The 17,391-nt window shown below is 36.1% G+C and overlaps 2 protein-coding genes across 3 annotated transcripts in view; both read left to right on the top strand.

Annotated features, from left to right (window-relative positions):
- LOC127513103 (asialoglycoprotein receptor 1-like) overlaps positions 1 to 17,391 on the top strand; it is an 83,194-nt gene that overhangs the window by 16,389 nt on the left and 49,414 nt on the right. The window contains exons 10-11 of one of the 2 annotated variants that reach the window (XM_051894707.1): positions 1,993 to 2,016; positions 2,133 to 2,303. In XM_051894707.1, coding sequence (XP_051750667.1) covers positions 1,993 to 2,016; positions 2,133 to 2,157 — 49 coding nt within the window. In that variant the 3' untranslated portion in view covers positions 2,158 to 2,303. Of the gene's footprint in view, positions 1 to 1,992; positions 2,022 to 2,132; positions 2,304 to 17,391 lie in introns of both variants that reach the window. The other variant, XM_051894708.1, reaches the window with a different exon arrangement.
- Positions 2,337 to 15,656, top strand: LOC127513091 (C-type lectin domain family 4 member F-like). The gene is made up of 15 exons (XM_051894641.1): positions 2,337 to 2,811; positions 3,004 to 3,180; positions 3,411 to 3,491; positions 3,880 to 3,957; positions 4,480 to 4,632; positions 6,373 to 6,448; positions 6,789 to 6,875; positions 9,557 to 9,652; positions 9,727 to 9,825; positions 10,203 to 10,307; positions 10,408 to 10,470; positions 10,620 to 10,712; positions 11,282 to 11,442; positions 11,524 to 11,633; positions 15,112 to 15,656. Exons 2-15 carry the CDS (start codon positions 3,076 to 3,078, stop codon positions 15,272 to 15,274), a joined length of 1,470 nt encoding a protein of 489 aa, XP_051750601.1. The 5' UTR covers positions 2,337 to 2,811; positions 3,004 to 3,075; the 3' UTR covers positions 15,275 to 15,656.

The following is a 17,391-nucleotide window of genomic DNA, read 5'->3' as shown; positions in this document are numbered from 1 at the left end:
TGGAGTTTTCAGCAATCTTTTTTTCTCAGTTAACAAGCAGGACCAGAATTCAATTGCGTTGCTGACCCAAGGGCGTCATCTTGTGGCCTAAAAACGTCACCAGTTTACATCGTGATTTTTCTCATGTCATTTCTGTCAATATTTAACACATTCAGTTCTCGCAATGATAATACATTACAGTCTACACGTGTTTAACTTTAAGATCAGCTTCAGGTTGTTTACTCAGAGGGTTTTAGTCCACTGTTCCACTGCAGAGTGGCGTTTAAACGATGCTCAGTTGGTACTAAGAGGCCCAAAGTGTGGCAAGAAAATCTCCCTCACACCATCACACCACCAGCAGCCTGAACCGCTGATACAAAGCAGGATGGGTCATGCTGTTTGTAGAAGTCTTCTGTAACGAGTGGTTATTTGAGTTTTTGTTGCCTTTCTATCAGCTGGAACCAGTTTGGCCATTTACCTCTGACCTCTGGCATCAACAAGGCATTTTCACCACAAAACTGCCACGCACTGGATATTTTCTCTTTTTCTGACCTTTCTCTGTAAACCCTAGAGATGGTTGTGGGTAAAAATCCCAGTAGATCAGCAGTTTCTGAAATACTCAGACCGGCCCGTCTGACACCAACAACCATGTCACATTCAAAGTCACTTAAATCACCTTTCTTCCCCATTCTGATGCTCAGTTTGAACTTCGAAGTTCGTCTTGACCATGTCAAAGGCTTTTATTGACAGTTACATCAAGTTTATGCAAAGAGACAATATTTACAGTGTTGCCATTTTGCTGTGGCCAAAAGTTTTGAGAATGACACAAAGTCTTCTGCCTCAGTTTTTATGATGGCAATTTGCATATACTCCAGAATGTTATGAAGAGTGATGAACTGTTCGTTTAGTCTGTGGTTTATCGAGACGGCATTCCTGTGAGTTTGTTAGACGCACTCGTGTATTAGTTAACCTGGTGGAGAAAGAGCGTGCTTTAATTTTCACGTTCAGTGTATGTGCATATTCATGTAGATGCTGGTGTGAATTTCTTTGTTATTGTCCACCTCGCAGAACGCTGTATTAACAACTTGATTCGGTCTTGATTGACAAATAATAATCCCTTTGTTATGTACAAACCTACCTAGGATTAATCTCAATTTCATTGACAGTTAACTTGTTAATTCCGACGTAACGTTACGTGATGTTGACTCGAAACTGGTAGCTAGTATATGTACGTTAGTGTTAGTTAGTGTATGGGTGTTTGCCTCTATTGTATTTTTGTTTATTTATGTAGTATATTTTAGTTAAGGTGTTGCATACGCCGAAGCTTGCGGTATTATTTCTACATTTTCGTTTTGGTAGTCAGTTTAGGGGTTTTAGAGTTAATTAATGGTTTTTGTTTTGATTATTTCTTTTGTTTAGCGACACCCTCGTTTCTTTTTCTTTACTTTGAGTTTCATGTTTCTTTTGTATTGTTCCTTTTCCCCGTGTTAATAAACATTAGGTTTTTTGCTGCAACCTTGTTGTCTGATCTGTTCTCCCTCACACTGCAACAGCTGCATCTCACTGAAATGTTGCGTTCATTCCATTTAATATTTTTAAGTACGTAACAATATATATATATATATATATATATATATATATATAGACATGGTCAAGACGACCTTCTGACGTTCAAACTGAGCATCAGAATGGGGAAGGAAGGTGATTTATTTTAGAAACTGCTGATCTACTGGGATTTTTACACACAACCATCTCTAGGGTTTACAGAGAAAGGTCAGAAAAAGAGAAAATATCCAGTGAGTGGCAGTTCTGTGGTGAAAATGCCTTGTTGATGCCAGAGGTCAGAAGAGAATGGCCAGACTGCTTCCACCTGATAGAAAGGCAACAATAACTCAACTATGACTGGGAAAATTAATATTTGTGTCATTCTCAAAACTTTTGGCCACGGCTGTGTGTGTGTATATATATTATCAAATAACACAAACTGACTTGCATGTGGACTCTGTTTTATAGATATATAGTGCATCCAAACCCCAGGTAAGGTATGTTTCAGCTTAATTAAAAATTTAATTTTGGTTTTGGTAGTCATTTTGGTGCATCATCTTGACTGAGCTTTTATCTATAACTGTTTTTTTTTCTTCATTTTTCTGAAGACCCCTGCTCAGAACCCCATTCTGAAAAACATCACTGATTACCTCATAGAGGAAGTGAGTGCAGAGGAGGAAGAGCTTCTAGGTAGTGCAGGAGGAGCCGAATCCGAGGACGGATCCAAAGAGGGAAATCCCACCGAGATTACTGTGGAGAGAGATGAAAAACTTGTCAAGGTCTGAAAGAGATTTTAACATGTCCAGCACATATTTCACCCTAAAAATAAAATCAAATTAAATTAAATAAGAAAAGCCTATTTTTAGAGTTCTTCTAGTCATTATCATTGTCATAAGGGGAGAATCTTGTGCTAAATGAAAGTGATGACGTGTAGCCAAGTATGGTGTCCCATACTCAGAATTTGTGCTCTGCTTTTTACCCAACCAAGTGCACACACACACACACACCGTGAACACACACCAGGAGCAGTGGACAGCCATTTTGCTGCGGCACCCGGGGAATGACTGGGGGTTAGGTACCTTGCTAAGGGCACCTCAGTTGTGGGTAATGAGAGTGGAAAATAATTGTCAATTGTCATGGATGTAATTTTGCAAAAAAGCCTTTGACCCATAATGATCGTCTCCTCTTCTATCTACGTATCGTTCACTCGATTGATTATTACAAACCGCTGTGGCATTATCCATGTGCGAGGGCCCATTCCCCCCAACCGCATCACTCACAGAGAAGGTAAGCACTGCTTTCACTGCTAAGAAATGACTGTACTTCTTGAATTGTGTAATTTATCTAGCGTCTTAGAGCTGGGCAACTTCTGACCCAACCAATGGCCAAAAGTTAAGGACAAATTGCAAGGAAATGTAACTGAGAAAATCACTGATTCTGTTTGATGAGTTTTCTTTTATTTGTTTGACCATCTTGTAGTTTCTGACTGGCAAAAGACATTTGAAGAGAAGCTGGGACACTTGTTCAGTGTGAAGGAAAGCCTGTCTGAAGATGGGCCGCAAAGATCTAGAACAAGTTGAAAAGTTTGTGTTGGCCAACACACAGGAACTGGGCAAAGACAAGTGGCTTTGTCCTCTAAGTGGCAAAAAGTTTAAGGTGGGTGATTTTAAAAACATGCTCCTTTGTTCATGCTCCTTTGTACACTTCAAAATTTCATGTTTAATTTTACTGTGTTACCTGCCGTTTCTTTGTCATTTTCCTAGCAATTTGAAAATTGCTTCTACACCAATTGTCAATCTGTCAATCATGTTGATTTGGATTTAAAATAAATTGTGTTATCAGAAGTTGGAGATATGAAATGTTTCTATTTTTCTTTCTCTCTTTAGGAGTGCTTTCACCTGGAGGTCTTCCATTCCCACCTCAGGCTCCTCAAGGCCAGCCCAGACCTCCAGTTATGGGTTATGGAGGTGTGTGTTTGTTGAAGTATAGCTAGAGTGAGAGTGGTTGGTTGCAAGGGTAAGACTCTTTTGGGAGTCATGATGCAATTGCAAATCAATTTTTAATGCAGTTTTTTTTTTTAACTGTGGTGCAACTATTATTGTACATCTAGCTTTTCCTTTTAAAAGTATGTGAAAGAATTTATACACACTCAGGTTCTCTGTACATAATTGACAACATGGCAGGGATGTTAAAATTGTTTTCCAGAATGAGTCTTGCAGTGTTAACTGAATTTGTGCATTAATGGACTATCATTTCATTGCAGTGCATCTGTGAATCAAAATTTTTCCCAGCCCTGATTGTCACCTTTATCAATGCTAAATTATCCCATATTGAGGTGTTTCTCAACCTTTACAGGTGGAGTTGGCAGGGGCAACTACGACAACTTCCGCGGACAAGCCGGTTACCCTGGAAAACCTAGAAACAATCGGTGAGGTGATTTGTATTTCATTCGTCTGTCTTTTCCAGAATGATGCGTGGGGATCCTCGCAATATCATTGAATATCGTGATTTAGACGCACCAGATGATGTGGACTTCTTTTAGAGCTCCAGTTTTATTCTCTCCATTTTAATCCTTTTTTTACAGTTGTCTCAGCATTTTCTTGTCATTCATTCCAGAAGCTGCCCATTACTGTCTTTCTGTTCACTCATGTATTACAGTAGCGCTTCAGCTGAAGTGAACGCATGTCCTTTACGTTCTCAGTGTTATAGATTGAGCTTGTGCTTGTGGCCTTTTTTTCTTCCAATAAAATTTTGATTTGGACTTTTTTGTGTACTATATTGGTTTAATTAAATTAAAATGGATTTAATCATGTATCATTTAAATTTTTACATTAATTACAATAATTTATCTCTTTTTAAAGGCACTAACAATTCAAGTAAAATGGGAAGCTTGTGAATTTAAAAAGCAAGTTTATTATTTGATCTGCAACTTTAAATTGTCCTTTTTAAGGTGAGACTCTTTTCTGTGTGGATGATTTCTTGCGAGTGGAGTTTGCTCCATGTGAACAGTTCCTTTCTGGTTCACACATTTGTATTGTGTGTATTATGAAAGTTTTTCCAGTGTTTCATGGTCGTGACATCGAAGTTGAACGACTGGATATAACGAAGGTCAGTAAACAATTTAGTCACACAAGTCTCCTGAGAATGCATGTAATGGATAAGTCTTTGGCTGTACTTTTGAGTGTATTTGAAAGTTTATTTCATTTCACTTTAAAATGAAAATTACCCCAAGATTTACTCATCCTCAAGCCATCGTGTATATGACTTTCTTCTATCTGATGAACACAGTCGGAGTTATATAATAAATATCCTGACGCATCCAAGCTTTATAATGGCAGTGAACGGGACCAACAAGTATAAAGCTGAAGAAAGTGCTTCCATCATAAACATACTCCACAAAAAAGCTTTTTCATAAGTTGAATACGGAAGGCGTAGGACGTAGCGTAAGCGTTTTGAACTGCAAGAAGCATTACGCTTTCTTCGTAAGTTGAATACAGAAGGCGGTCTGGCAGAAGCTAGATATTTTACTTCATAACTTGTTAAATATGGAAATTTTTCTTCCACAAACGCATCGCTTCGCTTTAGAAGGCCTTTTTTAACCCACTGGAGCTGTGTGGAGCTTAGATGCGTCAGGATATTTATTAATATAACTCTGATTGTGTCCATCAGAAAGAAGAAAGTCATATACACCTAGGATGGCTTGAGGGTGAGTAAAGCTTGGGATAATTTTCATTTTAAAGTGAACTAATCCTTTAAACTTGTAATACCTTGCAACATTCCTTGAACAATGAAAGAAATCATACAGATCCAAATATTAGATGCATTAAGTTGATAGCCACCCATCAGTGTTTAAAAAAAGCTCTGATTACTATTTCATGCGCAAGTATTAAACGCAAGATACAGGATTATTCATGGCAGACTCAAACTTTATACTCCTAATAATCTTACTGAAGGGTGGTTCTGTTTATTGTACATTTTGCCTTATTTGCCCATATTCAGTTACCCTTAAAACAGTTTCAGATCAAGTTTTACATGTGAATTATTTTCGCTTCCCTAATTTAGTATATTTTTACGTTTTGAAAGTCCCAGCTCAGCACAAATGCAGTATTTTGTTAACTCAGCTAAATATTTTAACTTTGACTAGAAGTGCTATTTTAAAAGGTAAGAGGGAAATTTTTTAACACCTTCAGAAAAAAGACACAAGTAGAAAGATCATGTAGCAAGTCGATGCATACCACAGAGAATATTTAAAGGAAACCAAAATGACACAAGATCAGGAGTGTCAAACTCAGTTCCTGGAGGGCCACAGCCCTGAAGAGTTTTCCAACATGCCTGTAGTTTTCAAATGATCCCGAAGGACTTGATTAGCTTGATCAAGTGTGTGATTAATTAGGGCTGAAGCTAAACTTCAGGACTGTGGCCTCCAGGAACTGAGTTTGACACATATGCACTAGATCTATAAAATGGGACACATTTTTAATTTACTGGTAATCTTTAGCTAAATAATAGCTAGTAGTTGTACATGTTAGCAAATCAACAAAATGCATAATTTAAAGTAGACAGTCATTAAGAAAATGTACATGCAAAAAAAATTTTTTTTTTGTAGCAATTTTTTTTTTTTTTTTTTTTTTTTAGCACTTTTCCTGCGTTTCTCAGTAACAGCATACCTAGAATCTTCCCAAACAGGATCCCCTAGAATATCAGTTCCTCAGAATGATGTGGAAGTTAATGTTTTTAAGGAACATGATTTCAAAAATGATAAATATATAAGAGAGGTGTTGTTTTAAGATTTAACAATAAGAAGCAAGAGTCACTTCTTAATTTTTGCTCCCCTTTTTTCAATCTCAGAAGATAGAAATGGATTGTTCTGAAGAATACATTAAAATGGAGATGGAATGTGAACCCAGGAAATCATTACGGAGAGGTTTGGAATATTTACAACACTTTCTATTTAATACAAAAATAAACTGTGTGAGAAACAGTTAAACTACTACATAATTAAATTAATTTGGCTTTTACAGCTCAGGGTGAAATAGAAAACATTTCAATGAGTCCTGTAATTACATTTAAACGTCTTAACAGCCTTTATTATTATTATTATTGCTATTATATTTGAAATGTAATTGGAATCGAGAAAGACAAGAATATTTCTTTCACAGGGAGGTTGGTAGAGACTGGTTAACATGTCAGATTTTTAACCAGTGAGCTATTAATAACGAATTAAGAATATAAATGAATCCAGGATATATCTTTGTTTTCTGCAGGTCGTCCATTTAGCAGACAAACTGGCACCCTTGTGCTTCTAGGAACAGTCTGCATGATTATTTTCATGATCCTGAACTCTGTCATCTGTGAGTAGATTACCAATACCACTGCATTAATTTTTGGCTGCAACAGCTTTGTGTTTTTTTGTGTGACACATAATATGGATGTGAATTTTAATTTCACGATCAAGATTTAGGTTCAAATTTTATAGAATATAAGGGAAATCTTTATATTTATATTATGTGCTATAACTGGTTAAGTTTTTCTTGCAATTCATCAAGTTCAAGTTCAGTCCCGTGGTGTGACAAATTAGTTTTTAAAAGTGTTAAATATTATTCACTCAAATAGTAATTGCTCAATTAAAGGGATAGTTCACCCAAAAATGAAAATTCTGTCATTTTTGGAAGAATATTTGTAATCGAGCAGATCTGCTTGATTACAAACATTCTTCCAAATATCTTCCTGTGTGTTCAGCAGAACAAAGAAATGTATACAGATTTGGAAAAACGTGAGGGTGAGTAAATGACAGAATTTTCATTTTTGGGTGAACTATCCTTTTAATATAAAATTATAATATTGCATTTATATTAATTATAGGCCTACAAAAAATGGTTTTGTTATAAAATGGTTTCAGATGAAGTGTAGAATGTCACAGTGCTGAAACTGCTCAATGTAATTAATCAGGGCTGCGTTTCCCAAAAGCATCGTGGACGCAAGTTTTACCAGCTGTCATTACCAGCATAGTATAATGATTCAGTGTTTCCCAAAACCACAGTTCCGATGAACATTCGCAAACAGCATCGCAAAGTTGTGTGGTTGGAACTCTCCAGGGGTGCGTTTCCTAAAGCGAACTATGGTCACAAGTTGTGTCGTTACCAATAGAGTTCAATGGGACTTACGACCATAGTTGGCTAACAATGCTTTCAGGAAACACACCCCAGTTGTGGTTAGAAGCACTAGTTTCTTGTTAGTATGGCATGTGGACCTAAATCGATCATGCTCTTCAGCAAATAAGCATAACATGTAGTACATTCACATACTTTCTTGCAAATACAGTTGCAAGAAAGTATGTGAACCACTTGCAGAATCTTTGAAAATGTGAATAATTTTAACAAAATAAGAGAGATCATACAAAATGTTATTTTTTGTTTAGTACTGTCCTGAGTAAGATATTTTACATAAAAGATGATGTTTATATATAGTTGACAAGAAAAAAGAAAAAAAAAAGATCAAAATGGCCCCATTCAAAAGTTTGTGAACCATTGGTTCTTAACACTGTGTGTGGTTACCTGGATGATCTACAACTGTTTGTTGTGTGATGGTTGTTCAAGAGTCTCTTGTTTGTTCTGAGCAGTTAAACTGAGCTCTGTTCTTCAGAAAAATCCTCCAGGTCCTGCAGATTATTCAGTTTTCAAGGATTTTTTGCATATTTGAACCCTTTACAGCAGTGACTGAATGATTTTGAGATCCATCTTTTCACACTGAGGACAACTGAGGGACTCAAACACAACTATTAAAAAAGGTTCAAACATTCACTGATGCTTCAGAAGGAAACACGATACATTAAGAGCCGGGGGGTGAAAACTTTTGAACAGGATGAAGATGTCAGAATTTTTCTTATTTTGTTGAAATATATATATATATAATTTTTTTTATTTTTTTTTATTTAGTACTGCCCTTCTGAACCAACAGAAGATACTTGCATGTTTCCTGGAAGACAAATTAAGTACAATTTACCTTGATCTTCAAATTCAAAAGTTTTTACCCCCCAACTTTTAATGTATCGTGTTTCCTTCTGGAGCATCAGTGAATGTTTGAACCTTTTTTAATAGTTGTGTTTGAGTCCCTCAGTTGTCCTCAGTGTGAAAAGACGGATCTCAAAATCATTCAGTCACTGCTGGAAAGGGTTCAAATATGCAAAAGATGCTGGAAAACCAAAGAATCTGCAGGACCTGGAGGATTTTTCTGAAGAACAGAGCTCAGTTTAACTGCTCAGAACAAACAAGAGACTCATGAACAACCATCACAAAACATAAAAACAGTCATAGATCATCCAGGTAACCACACACAGTATTAAGAATCAATGGTTCACATACTTATGAACTGAGTCATTTTAATAAATACAGCTATTTTTTGTCTTGTGGATTATATGTAAACATCTTTTATGTAAAATATCTTACTCAGGACAGTACTAAATAAAAAATAACATGCATTTTGTATGATCTCTCTTATTTTGTTAAAATTTTGTACATTTTCACAGATTCTGCAAGTGGTTCACATACTTTTTCTTGCAACTGTATATACAAATTCCATTCTACATCATTTAGATTAAGAGAATTGCCATTTTTGAAGAGTGTGTGTACGCGTACAAGCTCTGGTACACCGGGGGAACCCCAGAGTGAAGAAAGACGGAACCAGCGATTGAATGAAATATCTGGAAATAAAGCAAAACAATAGAGAACAAAAATAGTGAAGTAGTCCTCAGATGCCATGTTCATGATTTACAGCAATAATCTAACATTATTATTCAACTAACATGATTTGAATGACAGATGTGCGACAAAGTTGCTACGGTTTTGAGAAACAGTCGTGACTCATGACTTGCTGGTTTTATGCATCGTATCATGGTGGTTAAGCAGCGAGAAAATAATTGTAATATAAATGATCTTTATCTCTGAACCAAGTTCAAATAAACTCTAAAGAAGCCAATAGATTTGCATTAGAATATAAGGTGACAGATTGTTTGCTTGTCTGTTTTGGTTCAAAGTTTCAAATCAATCAAGAAAGTTCTCAATGCTGGAGAGTTGGATGAACAGCCATACATCTGATCTAACCTCTGTCAAATCAGAGTTTCAGACCACAGGTGAGAGCTTTTTATCATCATTATTCCAGATCAGTTTTGGTAATGGAATTTGAATTAATAATTGTTTTTGACAGGTACTGACCTAGAAAAAAAGGTTTCTGAGCTGCAGAATTTGGTGTCCAGCCTGAGTTCATATTTGAACATGTCTGAACCAAGTAACCCAATGACCAACGGTTAGTGTCTTGACTTTGCTTTAACCCTGATGTTTTATTTTGTAAGAGATTGCAAGGCAGTTTAACTGACTTGCAAAGATCTTTACTCTGAAGCACAAGAATGGCAATCTTTTCATAATAAATGAAACATATACAAAGTTTCAACATAACATTCTTCAAATGTCCTCCATGAAAAATTTTACATTACTTTTGGCATCTTCAGTTTTTGAATGCTTTAAGTTTCTGACTGACAGAAGTGTCAATCTCAACAGAACATGATGGTTAACTCTCCCTTCCCACTTTGACTGCTGATACTGCAAATAGTCTGAGATATTAGTGTGCATAAAAAGCATTGATTATTTACTTATTATTTGTCCCTCTCACTCTATATCCATAAGAAATGCACGAAAAGAAGTTGTCTAATATTGAGACCTTGATAACTGATCTTCACTCGTCACTGAGTTCACACACATCCAAACAAGAGGAAAACCTGCAAAATCTGGGTGAGTGCTGGACATACTTTAAAACAACATATCAAGGGTTTGAAGCTGTATATTTCTTCGCCCAAATGATCAAACGTTCTCTCTTTTTCTTCTCCTATAGCGGACAGTTTGATGTCATCTCTTCTTTCTCTACGGTCTTATTCACGCACACACCGCATCTCGAGTAAGACCTAAAATGATATGAATTAAAATAAACACAAATACTAATTTTTAAAAATCTTAAATATTCTCTTCTATAGAATTAAGCTTTCCTATATTAGAAGTAATTGTGCTGATATATTGTATTTTTCTGACTTTTGTCTTCAACTAAAGTTGACATGTCAGGCTCAATGACAGACGTGAAGCGTTCATTGGAGGAAATAAGATCATCTATTCAAACTCTTTCTTATAAGCTGTTATTTACCAGTGAGTAAACTCTAAATTCAAGATGCAATATTGTGCTAAAATATATGCAGCTTCTGTTTTAATGCAGCAGAATAACCACTGTTATTTTACCAAACTTATGAAGCACATATGCCTTATTCTGCATGATCATATTCTACAACCCTTAATTGTACCCAATACATAAACTTAACTACCACCTTACTAACTATTAATATGCTGTAATTAATTAGGGGTTTATTGAGGCAAAAGTCGTAGTTAATAGTGAGAATTGGACCCTAATCTAAAGTGTGACCAAAAAAATTGCTCTAATTTTAACTCAGGGTCTCTAAAAAAAACAACAACAAAAAAACAACAACAACAAAAAAAACACTGAAATACTTAAAATCAGTACAGTGAAACAAGAATTTACAGAGAAACCTTACAGAGAAAACTATTCCACCCCAAATATGGTTTATCGGGGAGTTTTACAAAAAAGAAAATGATATAAATTTCAATAAGAGTTTGATTAAATGTGTTGAATGATGAAATAATAATAATAATAAAAATGTCTTTTGTGATATACCATTATGCATTTTCTTTTTCTCTCATAGAGTCATTTCCACCAGGCTGTTCTGAACCTGATTGGATCCCATTCAGCAACAGCTGTTACTTGTTCTCTAGAGACACAATGAACTGGACCCAAGCAAAAGATTACTGTGAAGAACAGGGCGCATTACTCTTAAAAATAGAAGAAGGCTCTGAGAAGGAGTGGGTGAGTAACAGACACACACAAAAACCCTTTTCCTACCTTCCATTCAGCCTTTCAGAGATTAACTTTTATCTCCCTTCCTAGGAATTTGCTACCAATTTCGTCAAACCACAAGAGTACTGGGTCGGTCTAACGGACCAGAACACAGGGGAGTGGAGATGGGCGGATGACACTCCTTACACCATGAATAAAGCGTGAGTTGAATATATACAGGTGCTGGTCATATAATTAGAATATCATCAAAAAGTTGATTTATTTCACTAATTCCATTCAAAAAGTGAAACTTGTATATTATATTTATTCATTACACACAGACTGATATATTTCAAATGTTTATTTCTTTTAATTTTGATGATTATAACTGACAACTAAGGAAAATCCCAAATTCAGTATCTCAGAAAATTAGAATATTACTTAAGACCAATACAAAGAAAGGATTTTTAGAAATCTTGGCCAACTGAAAAGTATGAGCATGAAAAGTATGAGCATGTACAGCACTCAATACTTAGTTGGGGCTCCTTTTGCCTAAATTACTGCAGCAATGCGGCGTGGCATGGAGTCGATCAGTCTGTGGCACTGCTCAGGTGTTATAAGAGCCCAGGTTGCTCTGATAGTGGCCTTCAGCTCTTCTGCATTGTTGGGTCTGGCATATCGCATCTTCCTCTTCGCAATACTCCATAGATTTTCTATGGGGTTAAGGTCAGGCGAGTTTGCTGGCCAATTAAGAACAGGGATACCATGGTCCTTAAACCAGGTACTGGTAGCTTTGGCACTGTGTGCAGGTGCCAAGTCCTGTTGGAAAATGAAATCTGCATCTCCATAAAGTTGGTCAGCAGCAGGAAGCATGAAGTGCTCTAAAACTTCCTGGTATACGGCTGCGTTGACCTTGGACCTCAGAAAACACAGTGGACCAACACCAGCAGATGACATGGCACCCCAAACCATCACTGACTGTGGAAACTTTACACTGGACCTCAAGCAACGTGGATTGTGTACCTCTCCTCTCTTCCTCCAGACTCTGGGACCCTTATTTCCAAAGGAAATGCAAAATTTACTTTCATCAGAGAACATAACTTTGGACCACTCAGCAGCAGTCCAGTCCTTTTTGTCTTTAGCCCAGGCGAGACGCTTCTGACGCTGTCTGTTGTTCAAGAGTGGCTTGACACAAGGAATGCGACAGCTGAAAACCATGTCTTGCATACGTCGGTGCGTAGTGGTTCTTGAAGCACTGACTCCAGCTGCAGTCCACTCTTTGTGAATCTCCCCCACATTTTTGAATGGGTTTTGTTTCACAATCCTCTCCAGGGTGTGGTTATCCCTATTGCTTGTACACTTTTTTCTACCACATCTTTTCCGTGAACAGCCAGCCTCTTTTGCAATGACCTTTTGTGTCTTGCCCTCCTTGTGCAAGGTGTCAATGGTCGTCTTTTGGACAACTGTCATGTCAGCAGTCTTCCCCATGATTGTGTAGCCTACAGAACTAGACTGAGAGACCATTTAAAGGCCTTTGCAGGTGTTTTGAGTTAATTAGCTGATTAGAGTGTGGCACCAGGTGTCTTCAATATTGAACCTTTTCACAATATTCTAATTTTTTGAGATACTGAATTTGGGATTTTTCTTAGTTGTCAGTTATAATCATCAAAATTAAAAGAAATAAACATTTGAAATATATCAGTCTGTGTGTAATGAATGAATATAATATACAAGTTTCAATTTTTGAATGGAATTAGTGAAATAAATCAACTTTTTGATGATATTCTAATTATATGACCAGCACCTGTAGAGAACTGGATATTTGGTTCCCTGTACAAGTCTTATTAATGAGAATTCACATTCATGACCAAATGTGACCCGTTCTGGCAAAATGAGTTGCAATGAGCACATTTTCAAAAAATCTCTATAACAAAACCCTCAAAATAATGTATGATTTGTTGGAATCTGACAAAAAATGACTGAGCTACAGCTGTTTGAAGTCGATAGAGTCAGCAAAGTGAATTTTGAGAAAAATCGAGGTAAAGTTTTCTGAAGGTCCCAAAACAAAATCATCTAACAACCATACCTTAAAATCCCTGGTAATAACACCAAATTTGGCACAAACCAATACAAAACCCATATCTATAGGAAATTATATATATATATATTTATTCAACTTTTTTTCCCATGATTCCACAATTGTTTGATTAACATAATGAAACAGACAGCCTATATATTAAGCCTTACTCTACCTAACAGATCTAATCTAGTGTTACACATCAGATGTTTTTCCTCAACAGTTAACCAAATGTTCACTTAAGACATAACAGATAATGTTTGCATGAATACTCGCCAAGGCAGATTTTTTCAAATACTGTAATTCTGTGTATATTATGTAGGCTATATCGGGATCGCTGCGTCTTTGTGCGCGCGCTTTGGATCTGTCAGTCAGTGCGATCAAGATCATTTTGTTTACATCAACGTGAGTTTGAAAATCACATTTCATTTGTTCAGACTCATGCCATCAAGAATTCGCTATGAATATTCACAAAGTTGGAATGCTGCACTTTACAACGTTACCAAACTTGTGCTGAGGGGAAGCGCCAGTCGCCCAGAGATAAACAGCATTTTTCAAGGTCAAAGGAAAGGTACTCCTTTTAGAAAACATACAAATAAAGATACTTTTAGATGTTTAATTGCTATTTGGAGCATTGGGATCGCTAGACGAGGGCTTAATGAACTCATTTTTGTGAAAACCAGTTTCGACCAAAATTGACATTTTTCACTTGTTTTGCCTGTAACTCGAAATCAGCCCGTGCGCATTCAAATCATTTTGCCAGCATGGGTCACAAATATAAATAGGACTGACATGATCCAGGTCAGGTAGGGTTGCATATACTAAATGTTTACTATTTATTACCTGGACTCTGGCGGCCAACCATAGTTTCATAATGAACCGAAAATGTTCTTAAACTTCTCATAATAACATAAAAGGTCTCTAACATTGTGTTTTGTGCCATTGCTTTGGTAAATTATCTGTCAAACAAACTAAAATCAAAAATGTGATATGGCTTGTGTCCTTATCTAATCGCAAAAGATTGCAATTTAAATAAATTAGTTTATCTGCTGTCAGATTTAATGCACATCTATTTTGACAAAGTATCAGATTATTTTGCCCCGTCTGTTGCTATGGTTATATCACTGTCAATCACTGCATTTTCAGATTCAATCGTGCATTTAAATACAGTTGTAAATACAAACTTTGCAGTTTTATTCAAATTGTATATGGGTTATTTGGTTATAAACAGAGCAAAGAATGCTCTCTTTATAATCACTGAAGCTGTCAATCACTTAGGCTACGTTCAGCACCTGCTCACTGAGATCTACACCCCTCCGAAAACTCCTGTTATAATCAAAAAAGCTGTCTTCACTGCGCAACAAATCTCTTATTTACATTGTTTACACTTTGTTGGTAAAACTGAAATGAGTTCTAAAGTGTGCAGTGAACGAAAACTCTGGTGTTTTGAGCAGATTCTGACTAACTTAAACACCTCTGATTGGCCACTGCGTTCACACGCTCAACAGATATGTCTGTGATTGGCAGAAATGCTGGTATTGTCACATTTTTTAAAATTTTAGTACCGAAGTACTGGTACTTTTGACAACCCTAGTAACAGATTTTAGATTTTATTTTTGCAGACATTGGAGACCTGGGCAGCCAGATGAATGGACCGACCATGGCTTGGGAGGGAAGGGAGAGGAAGGAGAGGACTGTGGGCAAATTTCATATGATGGGATGCTTAATGACATCCACTGCTCTTCCAAACTGAAGTATATATGTGAAAAGGGAAATCAGGGCTGAAAGTAGCTGCAGCGAAGTGTGGTCAAAATTGAATAAATAAAATTTTAAAAGCACTGTACGAATAGGCTTTGCTTTGAGTGTATTGAGTTTGTGTGGGGTGTGGGGAATGTCCCGAAATTGTTTGTCTTTGTTTAATTTTGTAAATTACAAATCACATTAATGATGTGTTTATCAATGTTGTGGTGTAGTTACTAATATGACCAAATTAATATCTCATTCTACCAAATTAACCCTTCTCGCTTTAATGTTCAACAGTCAACAAATCAACAGATTCACACTGATAAACTGCAATAAAATAACTTGTCTCCCTGTCATGCCATAGAAAGGATCTTAATGAGGTCCTGAATATTGTGATTAAATAAATTATTTTAAAACTTCAAAATGTGTATTTTTTTAAAAATGATTATTGTATGATTTTTCTTGTTGGACAGAAGCAATAAGATGAAGCTCACTGCTTCTGTCCAACAGTACAGGGCAGTACAGACATCTGATGCATTAAAAACTATGTTTATTTCATGTACAATTTAATTTATTACTCAGACACATATTGAACCTTACTGACATAGAGGGCTAAAATTATAATCACTTAGCACATCCAGTTTTGCTTTTGCTGAAAATGTGCATGGAAAACATTGTGCTAGCTTTCTGAAATAAGTTTAATATTAGTATAATTTTTGTATTGGTGGATAAATCAAAAGCAAAGCATCTTTTCTTTGCTTATGATGTATGATGATGAGTCTCTTCTGCACTTACCTGACCTTGACGCCCGAGTGAAGAAGTTTGCTTCACACATCCTGTATCTGTGGCTTCTGTGTAACTGAAACAGCAGATTTGCAGTTAGTTATGTTACTTTTTTTACTTTACTTTTTCAAAGCAATTTGCATTCAAGGTATCACTTAATATAGGGCTGCTCGATTATGGCAAAAATCATAATCGCAATTATTTTGGTCAATATTGAAATCAATTATTTAATAGGATTATTGGTGGGTGATATGAACAAAGTCTTATTTCACGATATGTGTAATTTAACTCTGTTTAATATTAAGTACGTCCTGCAGTTTAGCACCAGTGGACTGCATTTTACAACACTCACTTATTCGGCTGAACTGGATGTTACATTTGTCTTAGGGAGGAACGAAATCGCACTGCTGTGAAGGAAAGGGTGGTGCGCTGGAGGGAGTGCGGCAGTGGCACAATAATTGTTTTATGTCGATTATTTTGTTTTCAAAATCGTTCGAAAATGAAAAATCAATTACGATTAATTGCACAGCCCTAACTTAATGTATACCCTGGGAATCAAACCCATGACCTTGGCTTTGCTACTGTTTGAGCTTCAGAAATGCTGTTTTTTTTTGTTTGTTTGTTTGTTTGGTTGTTTTAAACTTTTATTGAACTTTCCATGCATCAAAGAATCCTGAAGACTGGAGTCATGATGCTGAAAAATCAGCTTTGCATCGCAGGAATACAGTACATTTTAAATGTTTACATAGAACAGAGTTTGTTTTTTAATTGTAATATTTTACAATATTACTATTTTTATGTATTTTTGACAAAATAAATGCAGCCTTAAGGAGCAAAAAAGACTTCTTTCAAAAAAATCATAATTTTTACCAGGAGTGTATTAGAAACTAATCATGAGTACAATAACCGAATTGTAATTAATCTAAAACCCAATCTTTTGCTAAACTGCTAAAATCATCTGAATTCAGTCAGATTTACTGAGCAAAAAGTGTTTGTGTGTCTGTGTGAAAATTGCATCAAGCCTGGCGGATATCTTTTTTCAAACAATGGGTGAAAGGTTTAACATTTTGTAATTTCATCAAAACCTACTTTGCAACAGGGAAATAAAAAGCAGAGCAAGCACTAAACAGCTCACATGTGCAGTGTACTTTTTGTCTTACATATCAAGCTCCTCAAACATCAAGATATATTATCTTAACAACAGTATTTTTTTATTGGACTATTCTCTGGTATCATAATGTATTCATTCAGACAACTCCTCTGGCCTCATGGGACACCGTGGTAGCAGTACTTTTTCATGAATAATAAGTATATTCAGACATACTACTTATGTAACCTCTTTTTTTGGCATACTATGGCATATTTGAAAGAGGGTG

This window comes from Ctenopharyngodon idella, chromosome 5, assembly GCF_019924925.1.
Source record: "Ctenopharyngodon idella isolate HZGC_01 chromosome 5, HZGC01, whole genome shotgun sequence".
Classification (NCBI taxonomy): Eukaryota; Metazoa; Chordata; class Actinopteri; order Cypriniformes; family Xenocyprididae; genus Ctenopharyngodon; species Ctenopharyngodon idella.
Note: the sequence above shows the minus strand (reverse complement) of the source record. Positions and strands in the feature narration are given on the sequence as shown.

Coding starts and splice junctions, on each gene's coding strand:
- LOC127513091 (XM_051894641.1), top strand. CDS start 3,076: ATGGGCCGCAAAGATCTAGAACAAGTTGAAAAGTTTGTGTTGGCCAAC. Junction 3,492..3,879: donor TCCAGTTATGGGTTATGGAG/GTGTGTGTTTGT, acceptor CAACCTTTACAG/GTGGAGTTGGCAGGGGCAAC. Junction 11,443..11,523: donor AAGGCTCTGAGAAGGAGTGG/GTGAGTAACAGA, acceptor CTCCCTTCCTAG/GAATTTGCTACCAATTTCGT.